At 41.5% G+C, this 20,477-nt stretch overlaps 1 protein-coding gene across 1 annotated transcript; it reads left to right on the top strand.

The window, feature by feature from the left end:
* Positions 1–13,772: 13,772 nt before the first annotated feature.
* On the top strand, positions 13,773–17,692 carry LRAT (lecithin retinol acyltransferase). Its single transcript, XM_008144229.3, has 2 exons — positions 13,773–14,406; positions 16,721–17,692. Exons 1-2 carry the CDS (start codon positions 13,867–13,869, stop codon positions 16,871–16,873), a joined length of 693 nt encoding a protein of 230 aa, XP_008142451.2. The 5' UTR covers positions 13,773–13,866; the 3' UTR covers positions 16,874–17,692.
* Positions 17,693–20,477: the final 2,785 nt, after the last annotated feature.

The following is a 20,477-nucleotide window of genomic DNA, read 5'->3' as shown; positions in this document are numbered from 1 at the left end:
TGCTTAAAGTGATTCAACTTTAAATAATATGAATCAATCTTGGCCAACATTTCATTTTTCTTTGAGCTCCTGAGGGACCTTATAATATTCTCTTGTCACCCACTGCCCTAGATTTTCATGGAAGACTGGTATATATGCTGCACAGCAGGGCAGAAATCCTTGACTAGTAACTCAAGCAATGAATGCAAAAGTCTGGGGAGAATACTGTTATCACTTGAAATTTATGAGCAGACTTTTGTGTTTTGAATATAGTTGCAGTAATTACAAAAGTATGATTAACAACAGTTCTCATATAGTTTTCTATTTCCTCATTAAGCCCACATTACACTTGGTTATATGTACAAGGAAAAAAATTGGGTCAAATTTACATTATTAACAGTCATCAACTTACAAAGGAAATAGTAACCTAGGGCAGGTTTTCTTATTTAAAATTAATCTTTGCTTGAAATAACACATGTAGAAATTGCTCTTAAACATGGCTTTAATTTGAGTAATAACGAATGTACTTAATAGTATATATAATTGGTCGCTGAAATTGTACACTGGGAAAAAAAAGCAAAGGCTAGTTGTTTCAGTTCCTTGAAGATAAAATGTTTAAGAGGAAAAAATAATCTTTCCTGATACTAGTCCTACAATTGACACAATATATGCTGCATGAAGATGTCAAAACAAAACGAAAAATTGTCTCCTAAAGTCCTTATTGTAGAACAAATGTTGGATGTATAAACTCATATTTGTGCTGTACAACCAATCAGGATATTTAGTCTGTTTCCATCTGTATCTTATTGTTTTTATACATCCTTACACAGTTTCAATTACATTCATTTGTTTCCATGTTATAATTCAAGAAATTAACAAAAACTTGTTTTAAAATAACTGAAGGAAAATAATTTGTTATTAGACGACAGTACATCTACCCTACATCCAAGCAATTCAGCTAGCTTTCCCTTTTCATTTAATTTCTCCATTTCTGCCTCTACTCCCTTCACAGATACATATCTTGGTCCAAATACCCTGTTTCACACTGCCCTGGACAGTGCTGATCTTCTCTGAAGTATTTCCATGCATGTGCACATAAGTTGTGTGTGTGTGTGTGTGTGTGTGTGTGTGTGTGTGTGTGTGTGTATAACAATTCCATTAGCACATACAGTTAACATATGTGTGTGTTTGTATGCATATTTTCTTACGCTCTAAGCACATTGAGCACCAGATAGAAGTTACAATATAAGTTTGTCTTGTGATCATTAGTAAATCTTCCCTGTGAACACTCTTATGAACTGTCTATTGAGATATTCTGACATCAGCATATACTTTGTGGTATATGGTTAAGTCCATGATCAAAGACTAATACTGCTTGAAGCCAAAAAAAAAAAAAAATACTCTCTAATACCAGCCTCATGATTAACACAATACATGCTATGTGTGGACTTCTTCCTTTCCACCACCAGTTTTGTGTCCTGGCAAACAGTTTTGAATTCCAAGGCCGGTAGCAGTGTGCTAGAGCTAGTGCTGAACCTGAAGCAAGGAAACTGGAAGGATGTTTCTGTGGGTTAAAATGCAAGGTGTACCACGGTATAAGGCTTTTTCACACCAGTTGTCAGTGACAGTGGGAAAAAGTCAGTTTAGGTTTGGTGGAAGCCCATTACTGATGTGAAAGGTATCAATGCCATTGCCGATACATGGGAGGGCTAGCCAGTAACTGTAAGGATGGAAGAAACTATGACTAAATCTACTGTTAGAATTCATCTTTCTTTTCTTAATTCCACAGATATGATTTGCCAGGAATATATGCATTAAACTTCGTTTTAAAAAATTCCCTCGGTGGTGGAGGCACTGCCTCCCTGCGAAGTGACCCGCAGGTAAGCATCTAAACATTGAACATTTTCTTTGTGTCTGTTTCCTATGTTGTGTTGACATAGCCTGTATCAACAGCATCCTATGAACCATAGCACATACACTAATACTACAGAGCTCTCAGTTCGGAAGGAGAAAGAAGAGTAAAATATTTTTGGATAACTTCTCAGTAAAACGTCATTATATTCATTTTAATGACTATGACTTTAGAGGATCTGAAGATCATATAGCAAGAGAGAACACTTAGTATCTCGACATTTAAGAAAAGATTATTTGGCATTCTATAGTTTAAGGAGAGCCATTATTTGAAGTAGAGAAAGTTATCTTTCTCTCATGGCCCAGAAACAGCTGAAGCCAGGTACTACTATGTTATTGGGTTGAAATTTATCTGGGTCATCCTAGGAAGCAACTAAAATTGGTAACTTAACTCAGTCCACTGTATCCCTTAGCCTTCAATATTGCCTGTTATTTAATCCATTTTTTGAATCATCTGAAACTCATTAAGGCATCCTAAGCTATACAGTAGCCGTTAGATAAGAAAAGAATTGTAAAGTTGATAAAAATGTCTCACATCTTCAGCTATGTGTCTTATCTAAGCCAGTAGCCTATAGGCATCAGTGATTAAATGAAATCACTAGCAGGAAAGAGGTACTTCAGTTCCTTTATATCAGGCGTCCTCAAACTACGGCCCGCAGGCCACATGAGGGTGTTTTTGCCGTTTTGTTTTTTTACTTCAAAATAAGGTATGTGCAGTGTGCATAGGAATTTGTTCATAGTTTTTTTTAAACTATAGTCCGGCCCTCCACCGGTCTGAGGGACAGTGAACTGGCCCCCTGTTTAAAAAGTTTGAGGACCCCTGCTATGTTCAATTTACTTTGATGTTTTTCTGTTTATTTTGCTCTGTGATTCTTATCACCTTAAGTTTTTTTCTCTATTACATTCTTACAACTAGTACATTCCCATATAAACATTGAGGGTTTCTGATTTGGGAACTGTATATCCTTTGTATACATTAACCTTTTCTCATTTTGTTCTTCACATAGAATTCATTAGCTAGTTATACATTTTACTTGTAACTGTGTTCCTTCAGTATGTGTTTTTTAAAATTTATTGTCATTATCTATCTACATAAAAGGCTATTATGATAAGGGTCCGACTGACTTCCTCTCCCTAGCAATGACTAGCTTCAGGTGGGAACACTTTACACTGTAATCAAATGTCTGTGAAGTGTTTTCCATGCCTGATTTTCATTTGATCACAGAAATCCTGGAGTAGGTAGATAGGAGACTCGGTGGAATTCTATTTTCTTTTCATTAGCCAGAAAACAGAGATTTAGGAAGCTTAGAAATTTGACCCTACTGAAAAGAAGTAAGAAATGGTGGACCTTGAGAATGACTTCAGGTTTTCTCACTGTGCAGAATATAGTCAAACACTGCTGCAGTTAAATATTTTACCCTTTGTTCTCCCTGCGTGATCTACAATAATAATGTGCTTCGTGTTGATGTTTACTGCTGTGTTGCCGACAATTACCTGAAAGAGAAGTTAGGTGCTTCACGGGGCTGGGAAAAGTTTAGCTACATCAGAAAACAGGTCTAATTAAGCAAGTTTGTTCTATATCTATAAAAGGCTAAGTTGACTCTCACATGCGCGATACATATAAAGCTCTTGCTGGTGCCAATTGCAGGCGTGTGTTTAGATCTGTCATTGTCGATCATGAATTTGGTTGTTTTTGTTGACATTCTGAAGCTGAAAGAAAGCAGCGGCGTTGCACAGAAGTAACAATGGTGATTAAATATGATCGTAATAGTGATTGGGTAGATATAATTATCCCCGTGTAACCGAAGTTGCTGTCATATTCAGAAATGAAGATGGAGGACCTCCTTTTGAAAGGGACTTGCTCATTCATTGTAAACCAGATCCCAATAATCTGAAAGCCACTAAAATGAAACAAATCAGTATCCTGTTTCCTATATTAGATGCAATGACATATCCTATTCTTTTCCCACATGGTCAAAAAGGCTGAGTAATGGATATTGCATTAAGACTCAGAGACAACAGTGTAATCGACAGTAATACCAGATTGAACAGATGATGCCAAAAGGAAAATTTTCCCATTGAATTTCTTAAAAGTATTACTCCTTTGGGAATACTGTGTCATAAATTAGAATTGAAAGTAGATGCAATCAACATGCTACTGAGAAATCTTAATAGTAAATGGGGTCTTTGTAATGGTACTAGATTTATTATCAAAAGATTGTGACCTAACATAATCGAAGCTAAACTATTAACAGGATCTGTGGAGGAGAGGTTGTTCTGATTCCAAGAATTGATTTGTCCCCATCTGACACTGGCCTCAGTGTTAGAATAAGTTTAATCAATTTATCAGTCGTTGTTTTTATCAATGTTGTTTTTATATCATGTTTTTCTTGTTTTTATATCATGTCTTTGTTGTTGTTATTGTTTATTAATCAATTTATATATTATTTTCATATACATTTTACTAACTTTCTTTCATCTCTGACACATCTATTATAGAGAAAGGGCAAATAGCGATATTAAAATATTTCTTCTAATTAATTTCCTTTTAATGTGCATGAATTCGTGCACCAGGCCACTAGTTTCAAGTAAAATCTTACTTGCCAAAATTATTTATATAGTAATCACTTTTTTAAATGTGTGATATTAACATTAATAACTATAATAGAATTTTTTTCACACTCAGTACTTTTCTGTTTGATTTGTTCAACAGGGCAAAGCACTTGGACAGATGGTACTGGACATGCAGATAAAAGATGTTCCTGATTTAAAGTCATTAGTAGGTGGCTGAGAGAGCTTCTGCTTTGGGAAACCTATTCTTAGAACAAATGCAAAATTGAATAGGAGGTAAAAGAATATAGAAAATGTGCATTGAAGCAAACACCAACTAGATCAATTGAATGCCAGCATTAAAAATGTGGTCACTACAAGGAAGAAGAGAATAGGTGATTTTTAACCAATATAGAATTATAAACAACAAAGACATACGTGAGACAGACAAGAGAAGTGATAGATATATCCTTTAGGCATTTGATGATGTTCTTTTTTTCTGTCAAGCATCTACTTTAAAAACTTGATAAACTGTGATTTGTCTAATGACATATTCACTTTTAGAATATCTCTGATCCCCAATTTCAAGCTGGGATAATCTTGTTATGTGTTTGAAGAGCATCTTACTGTCTTTTTAAATGTTTTTAAAAATCTTATTACCTATTCTAAACAATTTTTATACGTAAGCATACAGATTAAGTTCAGGTTCAAAGAAGCAGACTATTAATTAGTTAGAAAATGTTAACACATTTTCAGTATTCTCACACTGAATTAGGAGAAATAGAAAATATCTGAATATTTTATCCTCAGTAGAAAAAAGTTTGAAAAATTAATGACACAATGTCCTAATACTTTGAACTCAAATTAAATTCAAAGTTTGCTATGCAACTAATTTTCAAATGTTAGTCCAGGTGACATTTAACCACTTTTAATTAACTATCATTATTTTCTGTTCCATGGTAAATAGTATGGTGATGATTTTGCAGTGAGTTGATATAATAAAAATGTGATTACAGTTTTTAATGAATCACTCTGATGAGTGTAGATACCCTTATGAGCACCGCACCCCACCCACCCCTAATTTACTACTGGAGATTGACATCACTAAGTGAGAGCCTATTGTCACATAACAAATGAAGAAGAAAAAGATCAAGCTTCTAAGAACATGCATGTAAAATTTAATGTAAATAAATGCTCCGAATAGGAATGGAATAAAAAACTCATTTTTTTTGTTTAGATTTTTACATAAGCAAATGACCAATATACTAGTACATGCATGAATTTCTTGAGGCATCTATGCGAACTTTGCCAACTGGCTGAGTTTGGGAGTTGTCTTCTTTAGAGTCTGCAGCACAAACTAAAGGCAGTACAATCGTTTTTACTACAACTTCCAAAAGTTTCTAGAGCTACACTTCGTATCTGCTTTCTCCTTTCCTGTCTTAGAGGAACAAAAGTCCTTACTCCTCCCCAGTTCTAACTCTCCACCTGTAGTTTTGATGAGGTTGCTTCCCATCTCTTCTGAGACTAACTTCCATCAGCTATCCTATTTTTCTTTGCTATAAATTTTTCTTCTCCCCTAGTTTCCCTCTGTGTACATATATTCTCATGTGGTCCCCATTTAAAACCAACAAAAAGCAAATGAACTACAAGACATTTTTCATTTGATCCCCTCTCCTTTCCTTTACTGCAAAACTTTTTGACTTGTCTCCACTTTGTCTAGACCTTCCCTTTGCCTGACTCTTACTCTGTCAACCTCAGCAAACCGGCTCTGTGAAACTACTCTGGCACCTTTCCTATTGCCTAATCTATTGGTCCCTCGACCCTCTTGCTAGCGTGTCTGAATTTGACACTACTGAACATGCCCTCCTCGTACAACTGTCTTCCTCAAGCACTTCCTCTCACTCCTCCTCAAGCACTTTGGCAACTCCTTAGTGCAGCCTTGATGTGGAGCTTTGTTCTGGTTGCCTTCTCATCCCATTCTCTGTGCTATCCTTACGCAGTTTCATCTACTCCCAAGGTCTGAACCAGCAACCCAGACATTTATGACTCCCAAGTCTCTATCTCTTGGCCAGACTCCTCTCTAGAGATCTTACTTTATCTATTTGTGTACCTGCTACCATCCTTAGCTAGTTATTGGAGGGAAGAGAGCAAAAGGAAGTCAGAAATTGTTGAGCATATTTAGCTGGGAAGCAGAGGGCTCTTTGAGTCCACCAGGAAGTTACAGCTTCACACCCCAAGAAATCCGCAGCATTGTCCCTCCAAGGGGATTAACACTCCTCCCTTCCCCCTCCAGTACTGGATATGCTGTGTGTGTGTGTGTGTGTGTGTGTGTGTGTGTGGAGTGGCGGGGGGCGTTAAGGACATGCACAGTAGAAGTCAAAATGGCACAGGGAGAGGTGCTGGGCCATAGAGGCCTGTCGGTATAACCTGGGGAATGATCCTGGGCTAGGGGGTGCAAGCCCAATGCAAGCTCTTGAAATCTTGGGAAGTTAATTGGTTATTTTGGAAAAGCTCCTGTTAAAACCCCGGGAGAACAAAGTTCTCTCTCTCTCCTGCTACGGACCACCTGCGTTAGTGCCTTCTCACCGTAGTAGCCATGTGGCCTTAGCAGCTGCGGTGGCCACTGGCTGGGCAGACTCCAGAGTCAGGCTCCAGTGGGAACCTGGATACTACAGCACAGCAACCTATGGCAGCCGGGAGCACAAGCCAAGCCAGCTGGATGCTGGAGGGAACTAAGCTTTACCATGGCACAGGCTCTCTGGACATTGACTCTCTTTCTGGCCCTGATTTTCCATGGAGAGATGGGACATTGGGGAACTCCTTTAATTTTGCTTCCTGAATAAATCATCCTCTCTTAGGGGGACCTGGAAGTGCTTTTCTTCATAACACTGCAAGAATCTTACTTCTACCAGCAACATCCCCACTTTGAAAAGCCATAGACTGCTGGTATTCAACATATTCAAAAACTGAATTCATTTTCTTCCTCCCATAAACCTATTCCTACTCCTACCTTCCTTCTCTCAGTGAAGGGTTTTACTGGTTGTGCAGCAGGGAACTTCAGAGTCATCCCTGGCCCCACGTTACTCCTCTTACCACTCCTACCACCACCACACCTCCAGGCCACCACATCTTGCCAGTATGTCTCCAGAAATATCTTTTAACTTTTTCCCATGCCCCTCCATCTCATTTTCCATTGGTTAGTCTAGCTCCTTTTCTCATCTCTTACCTGGACTGAGTGGCCTTTTAATTGGTCTCTGCTTCTAGTTTCTCTCCCTTCTCCCACCTATCCATTCTCTACCCTGCCTCCGAGCTACCTTGGATCATCTAATTTCCCTTTTCTGGAAAACCTCTAGTGGCTCTCTACTGCCTACAGAATCTCTGCCTCCTTTATATTGCTGCTGCCTTAATTAACAAATAAGTTATAGTAAACTATATTCATTTTGGTCATTTTTCATATTATGAAATGTAATTTTTTGTTTTGCCCAGTGTTCTTATTTTACTGTTTTTTTGTTGTTGTTGTTTTCTGTATTTTTTTGGGGGGGTGGGGGGTGGGGGATGCCCCAACTGATTCCTGTCTGGCTGGAGCTGCAGCCTTTAATCTTTCCAAAGACAATAGGCAGGAATGAAGCCCTCAAAATAAGGTGCTAGCCAACCAGGAAGCTGGGGAAATCTTCCTCCCAGGAGGTAACGGATTCCTGTTGGCCTAGCATTCCAGGCAGCACTGAGCTAGGAGGCTGCAGGAAAAGGAGTCTGCTCTTTTTCCTCTGTTTCCTGAGGGAAGTTCACAAAGTCTTTCCCCCTACCTCCTTAGAGCTCGCTAGTTTGGGCCTCTGTGCCTGGGGCCAGACCCTAGTATATACGTAAACAAACGGAAGAAAAACCACTGTTAAGATTCTCATTATTTATGTGCTCAATGATTTAATAATCTAAACATGAATTAAGAACAACAACAAAAGCATCTTAAGGGAGGACGATGCTTTAAAAACGTAAGTTTAGGAAATCAAATGTGTCAGGCTTAGGACCCAGGGGAAGGAAGCTCTAACAGGGTAAGTAAGAAGTCTGGGACACAGCCCTGGTTTTGCTTCTGACTTTGTGCCCTTGGGCAGTACGTTGAAGTGCCCCAGATTCCCGAGTCTAAGGACAGTGTAGGACTACTGGCCGCTCAAATGCTGGGAACTTCCTGGTGAGGGCATACTATTGACCAAAAAAATCTTGACCAGACCTTTCTATCATAGTAAAATAACTGATGTTAAAAACTGGACCCGAGGGTATTTGAGAAGCAGGGAAATGAAGTCTAAGTTAAAAGGTGTGGGACGCAAGTTTGAACTTTCAGGGTTGGGCACAGCACCTGGCATGTAGCAGGTACTCAGTAAATGGACGGATGCCGTGTCTGAACTGATGGGAGGTCAGGCGTCCCCCAGTGATGATGGACCTGGGACAGGAAACCTGTGGCTGAGTCCTGATCCACACTAACACAGGGGCAGAAACAAAGTTATAAGCCTCATTTTCTTCCCATGTAGAATGGGGGTGATACTTTACAGTTCTGAGGATTAAGTGAGAAAATAGTTGTTCAATGCCTAGCAAGCACACAGGAAGCACACAATATTGTGACCATATCCTCCATTTCAAAGCCTTCTCCAAAGACAGGGAGGCTGCAGAGGTCAAAAGTCTGTCAGTGGGAAATCCATTAGCCTTCCAGCCTTCTGCTGGATTCTGCATCTTGTCCCTGTGAGCAGAGACCTCTTTCTCCTGGAAACACCGCCCCACCCGCCGCCCCAGCGATGGTGAGGCCTGGAAGTTAAGTGGGTTTTGTGAGCCCCAATTTCAGCCTGCTTACCGCAGAGACCAGCGGAGTCTTGGCCTGTGCAGCTGGGAGACATGGACCTGGGCCTGAGAACTGCAGCGGGGAGGGCCCGGGGCCAGGGCCTGAAGCACAGGCCAGGATGTTGCTGCTGTCCCTGTTTTTCCACAGGGCTCCAGGGAAGCAGTGGTCCAGGTGAGAGTCCGCTTTTCAGTGCAGGGTATGTGTTGACCAGGAACGCCTCTGTTCTTTCAGAATCACCAGACCTGGAGACCCATTCTTGTGCATTTAAGACGTTTGCACATTGGAACTTGAACAAGGCCCTTCAGACAGTCTGGGAAACAAGAGGTCTTTTTTAGCAACTAGGGGGATTCTCGTTTTCCCCGAATGATCAGTTCTGGTTTAGGAAGGAGAACTTTCTAATGTTAGATTTCTCTTAGGCACTTCCTTCTAACAGCAGTTGTCTTCCCATAGTTTAGTTGAAGTCCATGCAGGACTTTAGTGCAAGTGGGAGCCCCTCAGTGTGCAAACGTATTTTTATGAAGGCTTCCCCTAGGGAGCCATCAAAACCTGACCCTCGGCCATAGTAATATGTGGACTCTGAGAACGTTGAGAACTTGCCTTTTGCAAGGTTACACTGATTGTAACAGGGAAGGAGAGGACAATCAGTTGAGCCAACAAGAGCTCCTTTGAGGCTGTATTTTCAATTGAAAGGTAGCCTAATCCTCACTGACTCCTCCTCCCTGCTTGAGAGGTTCCAAAGAAGACAATCCACGTTCCGCTGCCTCCTTCCAGTTACCCGAATCGAATTCTAGGCAGGCGGTGGGGGAAATGGCTGCTTGCGGGCAACTTCATTGAAAAAAAATAATAATAATGGCATAACATTTTGACTTAAAAATTGGGAGTCATCAAAGACGAAAATAACTTTCAAGAAACTATGAACACTCCCCATCCTGATTCATTTCCAAAGACAGCAGAATGCCTCTATCTTGAGCAACCTACACGGATTCATGCCTCATCTACTGACCTCACCTCCTTTTTTCTTTAAGTGGCTCCCTTAAAGCAGAGGCTCCAGCAACAACATGAACCCCACCGGGAAAGAAAGAAAAATCAAAGGCAAATCACCTTGGCACTGCTTGCCTCTCACAAAGTGCCCTGGGGATGCGGCTATTGAGGGTCTTCAAGTGATCTCTCCTTAATATATTTTTGTCCTAAAAGAGCCCTCTGTGGAGCCAGGAGGCAGTTAGTTCTCTATGCTTTAGCCTCACGAAAATTCCCGAGATAGTGTTACAGTGCTAAACCGGTTAGTGACCCCCAGAGACGGAAATCGCTAATTACCAAGTCCGTTTTTTTATCTTCCCGGCCCGTTTGGCTTTTGACATTAAAGGACTCTGATTTGGGCGCTTTCTCGGAGCTGGAGCCCACTGTCCTGTCCAGAGTCCAAGAGTCCGACGTGGGGTCCGCAGTACCGGGTACGCGGGGTCTTGATCAGACTTGTAAAAATGTACTTAGATTTCAATCCTGCAGCGGAGCTGGTGTGCTGCTGCAAGCTAGCAAGCGCCCCGGTGCAGAGGGGTTTGATTTGTTTCAGCAACTCCACAGTTCGACACTTTATTTTTTAAAAATGTAGGGGGAATACTGGGGTAAAAAGGTTATTTTAAATTTCCACGTCCACTGCCTCTTTCCCCTTCTTCCACCTTTTTCTTTCGTTTCGCTGGTGGGAAATGGAATTTTCTTCTCTTTGCTGGGATTATAATGTGATTCAGGATCATTTGCGAAATGAACAAAAGTCACTGGCAAGCGGACAACTGGGACCCAGCGCTGATGGCAGAGCTGGGGTGGGAGCCAAGGCCGGGCCTCCTCCCCGCAGTTCCAGGTAAGATGAATGGCCCTCGGTCCATCCAGCGCAGCAAGCCCCCTCCCCAGGAGAGGGGAGGATCTGCTCGCTGATGAAACCAATTAGCCCCGTACTGGGTGGCTTAGTGGAGCCTAGCGAGGGTCTCCATTGTGCCCTGGGTCTGAATTTAGGTATTTGTATAATGCAGAGATTTTCCACCTGTGTGCAGCAAGGGGTACATCCATGTGAAGCAAGACTTTTTAAAACATGCAAGATCATTTAACAAAACATACCTTTCAAAGAGAATATCCACACTCTTATTTCAATTAGTACATAGTCACAACATTAAAATAACATGTGGAAATCAGTATAAAACATTCTCAAACCACAGAATTCATTCCAGAGCCACACCATAAATTGCCCAGAATTGTAAGGCATTAACATTTTTCTGAACAAACCAGTCCAAACAGAAATGAAGATAATTTCCAACCAGCGGGGGTACAATATATTAGCATTTTCTTTGACTCTCCCACATCCACTCCATCAGAAACAGTGTAGGCACTTGTGCCATTCGGTTGTGGAAAGAGGTTCAGGGGGAATTCTTCACATCAAATGTGAAGTTGTGGGGACCCATGGCTGGAAATGGGGATACTTGTGAATGGAAGGTCAAAGCAGACAAGAGGCTTTGCTGCCCACCAGCGTAGCCAGAGCAAGGATGCATGAAATATAATTCCTGGTGCTGCTTGTTTCTTGGAAAGCATGGTGGAGCTTAGAACAGGGTGTTCTGTACATCAGCTCTTTCCAGGAAAAACAAAATGGCAGGTGAAACTCATGGACCTGAACCCAAAGCCACTGTTTAACTCTCAGTGGGCTTGGAATCGGTCCTTCTGTATTAGGGTATAACCTGTCACTCAAACACTGTGGTTAATGAAATCTTGTACAGATGTTCTTGGCCTTATGTTGATACCTGGTTCCCTGGAACTTGGTTATAATATAGAACATGATGATTTTGCTTACAGTACCTTCATAATGTCTCCTATATGATAACCACACTCGGCACATGTCTGTTCTGCCATGATTCATGAGCTGGCAGAGTGAGTGTCCATCTCTCTGTACCAGTGAAGAAAAACAATGTGTGTACTTAACTACATACATACACATTGTATATACATATGTACACATGCATGTAATTTTTATTTTTTAAACACTGGGTACATTGTGGATTTTTAATCAGAACTTCTGACGTGGGTGTTTTTGCATTGATTATACCGTGCTTTAAAAAAAAACAAGAAACCAAAAATATGCAATACCTGACTATTTAGTCAGGGGCACTGACTTATTTTCTCTTAGGTTGTCACATTTAAAAAATGACAACAGCTAACACAACAATAGCTGTCCAGTGTGAATGAATAAAAAGTATACTTTTTTTTTTTGTCAGATGGATGGGCAAAAAATATTTTTGTGGTATGTTGCAGAATTTTAGTAACTAGTTTAGATGTGCCATGAGATGAAGAAGGTTGAAAGTCGCTGGCATGGAACTGCGCGAAGTGGGGACCCCAGCCTGCCCAGCCTGGCGTGCAGGGCGGGTCAGCAGCTCCCTCACCGCTGCTCCGGGGACCGCCCTCCCCAAGCACCTGGTCACCGTGCAGGCGCTCAGCCAGGAGCTCAGCGCCTCGTCCTCCCTCGGCCACCTCGGGACGGCGGCACTGGAAAAGAAAGCGGCCAAGTTGGAGTGCGTGAACCGAAGCTAGGTCTCTGCAACCTTGCAGCCGGAGAGATAAGCTTGGCGTGACCCCGGCTCTCCAGGAAAACGTTAGGGGCTCCGCCGTTTTTCACACTGACGGTTGGAGCGGCGCGCTCAACTGTCACTGAAGTTCTGATCGGGGCGCGCGGAACCTGGACGCGCTGGTCGCCACCCCACCCGCCCGCAGAAAACAAGGGGGGTTCGAGGCACTTAAAGGTGAGGAGGCTCGTGGCGTGTGGGAGGGACTATGGTTCTACGGAGTTTAGGAAGGAATACGCAGGCTTTCGAGGCGCGCACATTTCGTAAATGCAAACACTTCAGCCGATGTTTCGGGGTATCCAACAAGTTAGGAAGATAAAAATACCGCCCGAAGGGACCCTCCACCGAAAACCTTCCCGAAGTACCCAGAACGTGCCCTGGTCCGGACGGGTGCGGACCCTTTCGCGCGGCCACGCCTGCGCCTCTACAGTCCAAAAACGCCCGCTTAAAAGCCGAAATACTCGGGTCGTGCGTGCAAGAGGGAGCCCGTCTAAAACGAGTCGCGGTGCAAAAGGCCGGAATCCCGAGGCGGCCGGCCCCCCTCGAAAGAATTAGGGTCCCACGCGCCCCACTCCAAGCGGCGCTGGCCGCCGGCGCCCAATCAGCGCTCTCGCCGGGTCTGTGACGGCGTTCGCCCCGCCCCCTGGGCGGTGATAAAAGGCCTCCGCGCGGCCGGCGGTGCAGATTGGCGTGCAGCCCGCGCCCGGGCACGCCGCGGGGTCCAGGTGCGCTTCTTGGCTTGCTGCTCGCAGCACTGGTCTCACTGTCCCCACGGTCAGCCGCCGCCAGTTCCTCACCCGCCTCAGTCCCAGAGCAGTGCTACCCCCAGGCGTCGCCCCGTTTCCCTTTTCCTCCCCCTTCCCCCCCTCGGCTGTCGCTGCCGCCTTCCCCCCCCGCGGCATTGGTCCGCCGGCCGCAGGTGAGTTGCAGCGCAGCGCCCTAGTCTGGCCAGCTCACCTTGCCTGAGCGGCGGCAGTCCCCCCAAGACTCTCGTTTCCCTGCAGGATGAAGAACCCAATGCTAGAGGCGGCGTCCCTACTGCTGGAGAAATTGCTCCTCATCTCCAACTTCAAGCTCTTCAGTTCGGGCGCCCCGGGTGAAGACAAGGCAAGGAGCACTTGCCAGGAGATCAACTCCTTCCACCGCGGCGACGTCCTGGAGGTGCCCCGGACCCACCTGACCCATTATGGCATCTACCTGGGCGACAACCGTGTCGCCCACATGATGCCCGACATCCTCTTGGCTCTGACCAAGGACAAGAGGCTCACGCAGAAGGTGGTCTCCAACAAGCGTCTCATCCTGGGCGTCATCGGCAGGGTGGCTAGCATCCGCGTGGACACCGTGGACGACTTCGCCTACGGAGCCGAAATCCTGGTCAATCACCTGGATAAGTCCCTCAAGAAGAAGGCCCTGCTCAACGAAGAGGTGGCTCAGAGAGCGGAGAAGCTGCTGGGCATCACGCCCTACAGCCTGCTGTGGAACAACTGCGAGCACTTTGTGACTTACTGCAGATTCGGCACCGGGGTCAGCCCCCAGGCAGACAAGGTAACAACAACTTGTGACTCGCCGGTGGGCTGGGCGGGGCCGCCCCCACTCCCATCCCTAACCATTTCTGTCCCCTGGGACCAGGCATTGAGTTTAGATTAACAAAGGCTCTGGTGTTCCTAAGGGAGACAATGTAAGTAAATGGCCATGTGTCTTGCAGGACATCTCAAAAGGCGCAGTGGAGTATGGCAGTGCGGCACCGCCGCCCACTACGAGAGAGCCGCCCGGTTATGGCTACAGAAGTCATCAGGGTGTGTCCACCCAGCGTAGTTGAAATGACAAAGTCCGCCGAGTGCTCGCAACTTTTCCCAAGAGTTTCAATTGGCAGGAAGGTGTCCAGAGTTTATATTTAATCCGTAACACTGTGTACGAAGTGCTGTGCATTTAAACTAAGGAAGCTTGCAGCATTCTCCCTCTGTAAGCTGCAGAGAGTGAATTCCCCTTGCTTAATATAAACTATCAAAATTCCCAGGAAGAAGACCTCCCTGGTGTATCTCTTACTCCTGTGTGGGCTTTAGACGTGTCTTTTCCAGGGTATTTTGAAATTTTTGTGTTGGCTTTCATCCCTATCTAGACTCCCTTATTGTTAAGCATCCTTTACCCATAAGCCCCAAAGGTGGGTTTTCAAGAAGAGCCATTGGCTGTTGGAAGGTGATTTTAATGTGTGAAGTAAAACAAACAAACAAACAAAAAATCAGAATTTAAGATGGTTAAATGAGCCAGAAATCCAAAGGGAGTATGTGTGTGTGTGTGTGTGTGGGGGGGGGGGGGGCAGAGGGGTAGACACATGAATTTGTAGTTCCTTTCCCCAGATCTCTTAAATTTTAAAAATAGCTAACATTTTTAAAAATGCCTGCAATGTCATTTGCAGTTAGTTTTCTCAGCCTGCCCCTACGTTGCTAAATAAGTAGTGTTAATGTTCAAGCTTAACAATAGAAGCCTAGGTAATCGCAAAATGACCTTCACAGTTGACTCTTCTTCACATTTATCTGTTTTTTGGACCAAAAGAATCTGAGTCTATGTAACCAATATTTTTATTGCTCCATATTTTGATTATTTTTTTGACCCATGTGGGAGAGTCTTCCCTCTGTGGCAGAGCATGAAAGTATTATGCTTTTATATATATGGGTGCATCAAACTCCTTGTGATTATTTATAGAGGCACAAAGACTCAATCTAGGAATGCTTTTGTAGGAATGCTTTTTTCAAGAATCACAGCTCTGGGCCTGTTTAGAAATGAACTTCACCACATTTACAAACATGGGCTCCAAAGTACAGAAAAGAAAACACATCAGATTTACTTAGGATCCAAGCAAATTATTTCTCCAAGGAAAACAGTATTTCTATCGGGTAAGAAAGGGTTACCCTTTGATGGAATACATATAGCTCTGTATTATATATTTCTACAAAAAAAAACAACAACACAAACAGTGTAAGTACTTTTTTAAAGTAGTAAAATATGTAATCTGCATACATAAGTAGTTGGAGTAGTTTTTCATCTTTGGAAACTTTGTAGGGTTTTACAGAAGTAGAGAAGGGTTTTAATTGCTGTTGCTGCATAGCACCTCTTGTGAAACTTGAGTTTTTGTCTTCACTTTGAATGGTCTAACAATCTGGCCACAGAATAGACTTCCTAGGGGGGAAAATCCCCATCCCAATTTTTCCAGTTCTCAGAACTGCTTGTTGGACATGCTCTGAGAATTAGGTCTTTAATGCTGAAGGAGGACTGATTTCTACTTTCCAGAAACAGTGAGGAATTACATGGTTCTGAATCTCATTTTTGAAATCTCCATATATAAAACTATTACCAGGTTAACATGAGAATTGCAAAGTTGTCTCTTAATTTTGAATTAGAAACTTAAAAGTTATTATATCGCCAAATTTTAGAATGGCTCATTGAATGAATTGAATTCACCAATAACAATGGACAATTTATTATTTGAGATTAGAGATATCTTTGCTCATCTAATTTTAGAATATATTGTTATTGATAAACAGTTTAATGCTTTTAACATTCAATCCTGAACTTTTATGGGATTCCATTCTCTGTAGTTTTCAATAAAAGTTCTGTATTTATATAGGCAACTGCCATTGGTAACCTATTTGCCAGAGGTGTTATTTCAGCGGGCTGTTACAGGATGTGGAATCAAAAAACTGAACTCTCAACATCTGAATTCTTTCATAAGTCATAAGAGAAATTCTAGTTTTTCTGGTAGACAGAAAATAGCCTGGAATATTGTGCTTTATTATTTTGTATATATGATTCTTCTTAGACTTAGCCACCTTTTCTGACATTCTTAAATTTTATTTTCTAGTTTTGTGAGAATTTGAAGATAATTATTCGTGATCAGAGAAGTGTTCTTGCTTCGGCACTCTTGGGATTGGCGGCTATAATCTGCCTGGGCATGGCATCATATACTACTCTTCCTGCTATTTTTATTCCATTCTGCTTATGGATGGCTGGCTAACCTCACATCCTCATGTCAGTGTGTGTATTTTGTGTGTAAATATGTTTATATTTATAGAGCACAAATCAGTATAAGCATCATCAAGAAAAATGTGACCTGAAACATTGTGTTCTGGATAAAAATGTGATTAAGAATCACACAAAGCGCTTACTGTGTAAGCCCAAGAACAAGGCTTTCTGAATCTTCCTCAGGCAGTTCCATTTTGAAGCTCTGTGCAAATCTTGGAAACCTGACAGCTGTGAGAGACTTCATCATTACAAGAAAACCAGCCTCTAAGATGATGGCCACAGGAGATAGTTTTTTTTTCTCTCTCCTGTAATCACTGCTCTTCTCAGTTAGGCCAGAATCTGAAGATCAGAAGACTTATTGAATGAGATCATCAACTTTATTGTAAATTTATTCATTGAAAAACTTATATTAAACTGAAAGAATTTCCCTTGTTCAGAGGAAAACATGTTTGATGATTGGCCTAAAAAGAAATTCTCAATCTTTTTTATGTGTTATAATTCCCAATGAGTCAAGAATATTTAATTACCTGAAACTATATTAACAAAATTAAGGTTTACTGATAAAATAACTGACCAGAACTATGGAAATCTGTGTTTTCCTGCAGAAATAGCTACTATAGCATCAGTTGAACAATTTGATGTAGCTTTACTTAATAGGAAGCCTAGCATTCTTCCCCCTCCCCCCTTGACGTGTCACTGTGATCACTTTAAATGACTCTAAGAGGTAAATGGATATAGGATTGCAATAATTGGGATACTTGGAATGTATATGTACCAATTAAATATGCGGATATCCACATACACTCAAACTGATGAGAAATTGAGTTTGTTCTTGACTGGTTTATTATCATACAAGTGTGGTTACTATACAGCATTTGTAGAGGTGAATGTTACAACTAATTTAGTCCATTTTCTTATGCCTTTGCCTGTGGTGTAACTTGCATATATGACTTCAGATGGTTTAGCTTTTAGAGCACTTACTAATGTACTTTATAATTTTTAAAAGCCCTCAGATTTGCTTTCTAGACCATTTTTTTTTCCAATTTCATTGCCAAGTATAGCTCACATCCTTAAAAGAAGAATGCCATAGCAGCATATAAGCCCCAAACAAGTAGGTCCCAAGGGAATAACTGTTAGGGATAATTTGTGTCTTAGTACTGCCAGGCATATAAATTGATTATACCAAGGCTGTTTTAATATTTGAGTTGAGATGTAGTGGTGTTAAAGCAAGCATTCAAGTACTTTAACTAAAATTAACAAATTCTAAAATTAAGCCAAAAGCTAGACTTGTATTTCAAGTATTAAAGTTACTTCATAAACTACCAAGAATCACAAAATAAGTCACATAATGAGTGGTATGAGGAGGTGGGATGAGTCACTCAATAATCCAACCAGAACAAATTTAAGAGCAGATTTTAGTAACTGATATTTTATCACCACTAATTTACCCACAATAAATTCAGTTGGAGTTTAATTTTGTGTTTAATCATTTAAATATTTTAAATAAAACATGAAATGGCAATACCACACAATAAAGTGGTTCCATGGGCCTGTTCTGACCACTTAAGAAGTTATTTTAAGTATGTGCGCACAAAAGCAACCACCAGCCCTGACTGGTGTGGCACAAGTTGGTTGGGAGTCCATCCCAGGCTGGCTGCCCTGGATGTGGGCTCGATCTTCAGTACAGGCATGCAGGAGGCAGCTGATCAATGTTGATTGATGTTTCGCTCTAACATCAGTGTTTCTCTCCCTTCCTCTCTCTAAAAATCAATAAAACTATTCTTAAAAAAAAAAAAAAAAAAAGCAACCACGATGAGAAATCCATTGTATTAGTGTTTTTTTCACTTACTGTGTATATTACCCTTGTAGCAATTGTTTAAAGTCATTTTTTAAAAATATGGTGTCCTCATAAGTAATTAACACCTTTTTGCAGACTTTAGTATTTTAAGTCACAAAAGCCACTGTCTGATGTTAAATCTGTGTTCAAAGACAATGATCCCTGATTAAATGCCAAGGGAAGTTCTTAAGGTTGGTATTAACATAATTAGTCTTGACTCACTTCATATCCTTAAAGCAAGATTCAATTCATCATTCACTTGAGTGCTCACTCTATGCCAGGGACTGACCTGTTTCAATTTCATGGTCTAGATTGAATCATTCTAACCATATTAAAGAGTATACAGTGCTATGGGAACACAGGGGAAGAAGACATTAAATTGTCAAATAAATCTCTCTGAAGGAGGCAATGCTAGCATTAAGGTGAGAGATAGTAAGAGATGATCTTATCACACTGATGTGTTGTTTCACTACTTAGGGGAAGAGGGATCTGGAGGGAGGTTTTATTTACTAAATGTTCCGCAACACTAGACTTTGTTGAACTTAGGAGAAAAGGAGAGTTTTTGTTTTGTTGGCTCAGCTCGATTAGTTGCTTAACTAGGTAGAAAAAGATGCAAATATCCCTGATTGTGGTTGTGGAAGAAATCCTGCACTATTAATGTGTCTTGTAATGAATTTCAAGACGGCATCATCAGTTAAGATTGATCCTTGTGATCCTGCCATATATGAGCCCATATATTTCTAAACTTCTCACTTGTGAAATGGTAATCAAGTAGTATCTAATGCAGCTTCTTATTGCTTATTTTGTTCTTTGCCATATCCAGATGAAGGTCAAATAGGACTACTAGGACTAAGATGAAATAATGCGTGAGTCGGTATTGTGCAGGTGTTAGGGATGAAAAGGTCAATGAGACATGGATCTTTTCCTTAAAGTTTATGGCCACATGGGTATAGACGACACAATAGAGCTGATTGAAGGCACAGAAAAAGAAGTGGTTAGTTTTAACTATAAGGCCAAAATTATAGGGACTGTGTATTGAGATGAAAAACAGGTGTTTTTCAAAAGATAGATTTGGCAGAACATTTTACACATGAGAAAATGCATGAAAACTGTCCACAACATGCCTGGCACATAAGTGTGAGGTACTCTACTATTATTTTAAGTATGTATGCATAAAAGTTGACTGGACTGAAAGCATGAAACTGCAGGTGCATTTGGGCAAATGCAAGTGGTTCAGAGGCTAGAGCAGAGCAAGGCTGATGAGAGATGTGGGAAAGGAAAAAAGTAATCAATCAGGTGGTACAAGTCTTGTGTGTAGACCAAAAAATGTGGACTTTATGAAGAGGCAAAGGAGATTTGGGGTTCAGAAAAGTAACTCCCAAAAGTATGAAGGAAAGATGGGAGCATGAGGCAAGACAGGACAAGAGCATCTATTAGGATACTAGCTATGGTCCTAAATCTTTCAAATAAAGGCCTGTAATTGTGAGGATGGAGAGCAAACATGTCAAGAAAGTGTCAAGAAACTTCAGCCAAATCCTTATATTTGAATAACTCTTGGTGGGGTGTCAGGGAGGAGTCGTGTGTCATTTACATCGGAAAGTTGGTTCCTGAAAAATAAATATGGTGGCTGTGTGTATACTGGATATTCCAGATATTTGTTCTGCTAGATGTAGTTCTAAGGACAAGCAAATATATAAAGATTTGTCATTTAAAAACTTAGCTTTTCAGAATATGGATATATTTCTTATTTTTCCATTTT

The sequence above is a fragment of the Eptesicus fuscus genome, chromosome 6 (assembly GCF_027574615.1).
Source record: "Eptesicus fuscus isolate TK198812 chromosome 6, DD_ASM_mEF_20220401, whole genome shotgun sequence".
NCBI lineage: Eukaryota > Metazoa > Chordata > Mammalia > Chiroptera > Vespertilionidae > Eptesicus > Eptesicus fuscus.
Note: the sequence above shows the minus strand (reverse complement) of the source record. Positions and strands in the feature narration are given on the sequence as shown.

Bases quoted from the DNA above. Each gene is read 5' to 3' on its own strand.
- LRAT (XM_008144229.3), top strand. From the start codon at position 13,867: ATGAAGAACCCAATGCTAGAGGCGGCGTCCCTACTGCTGGAGAAATTG. The intron at 14,407-16,720 runs GTAACAACAACT...TTTATTTTCTAG, and splicing joins TCAGCCCCCAGGCAGACAAG to TTTTGTGAGAATTTGAAGAT.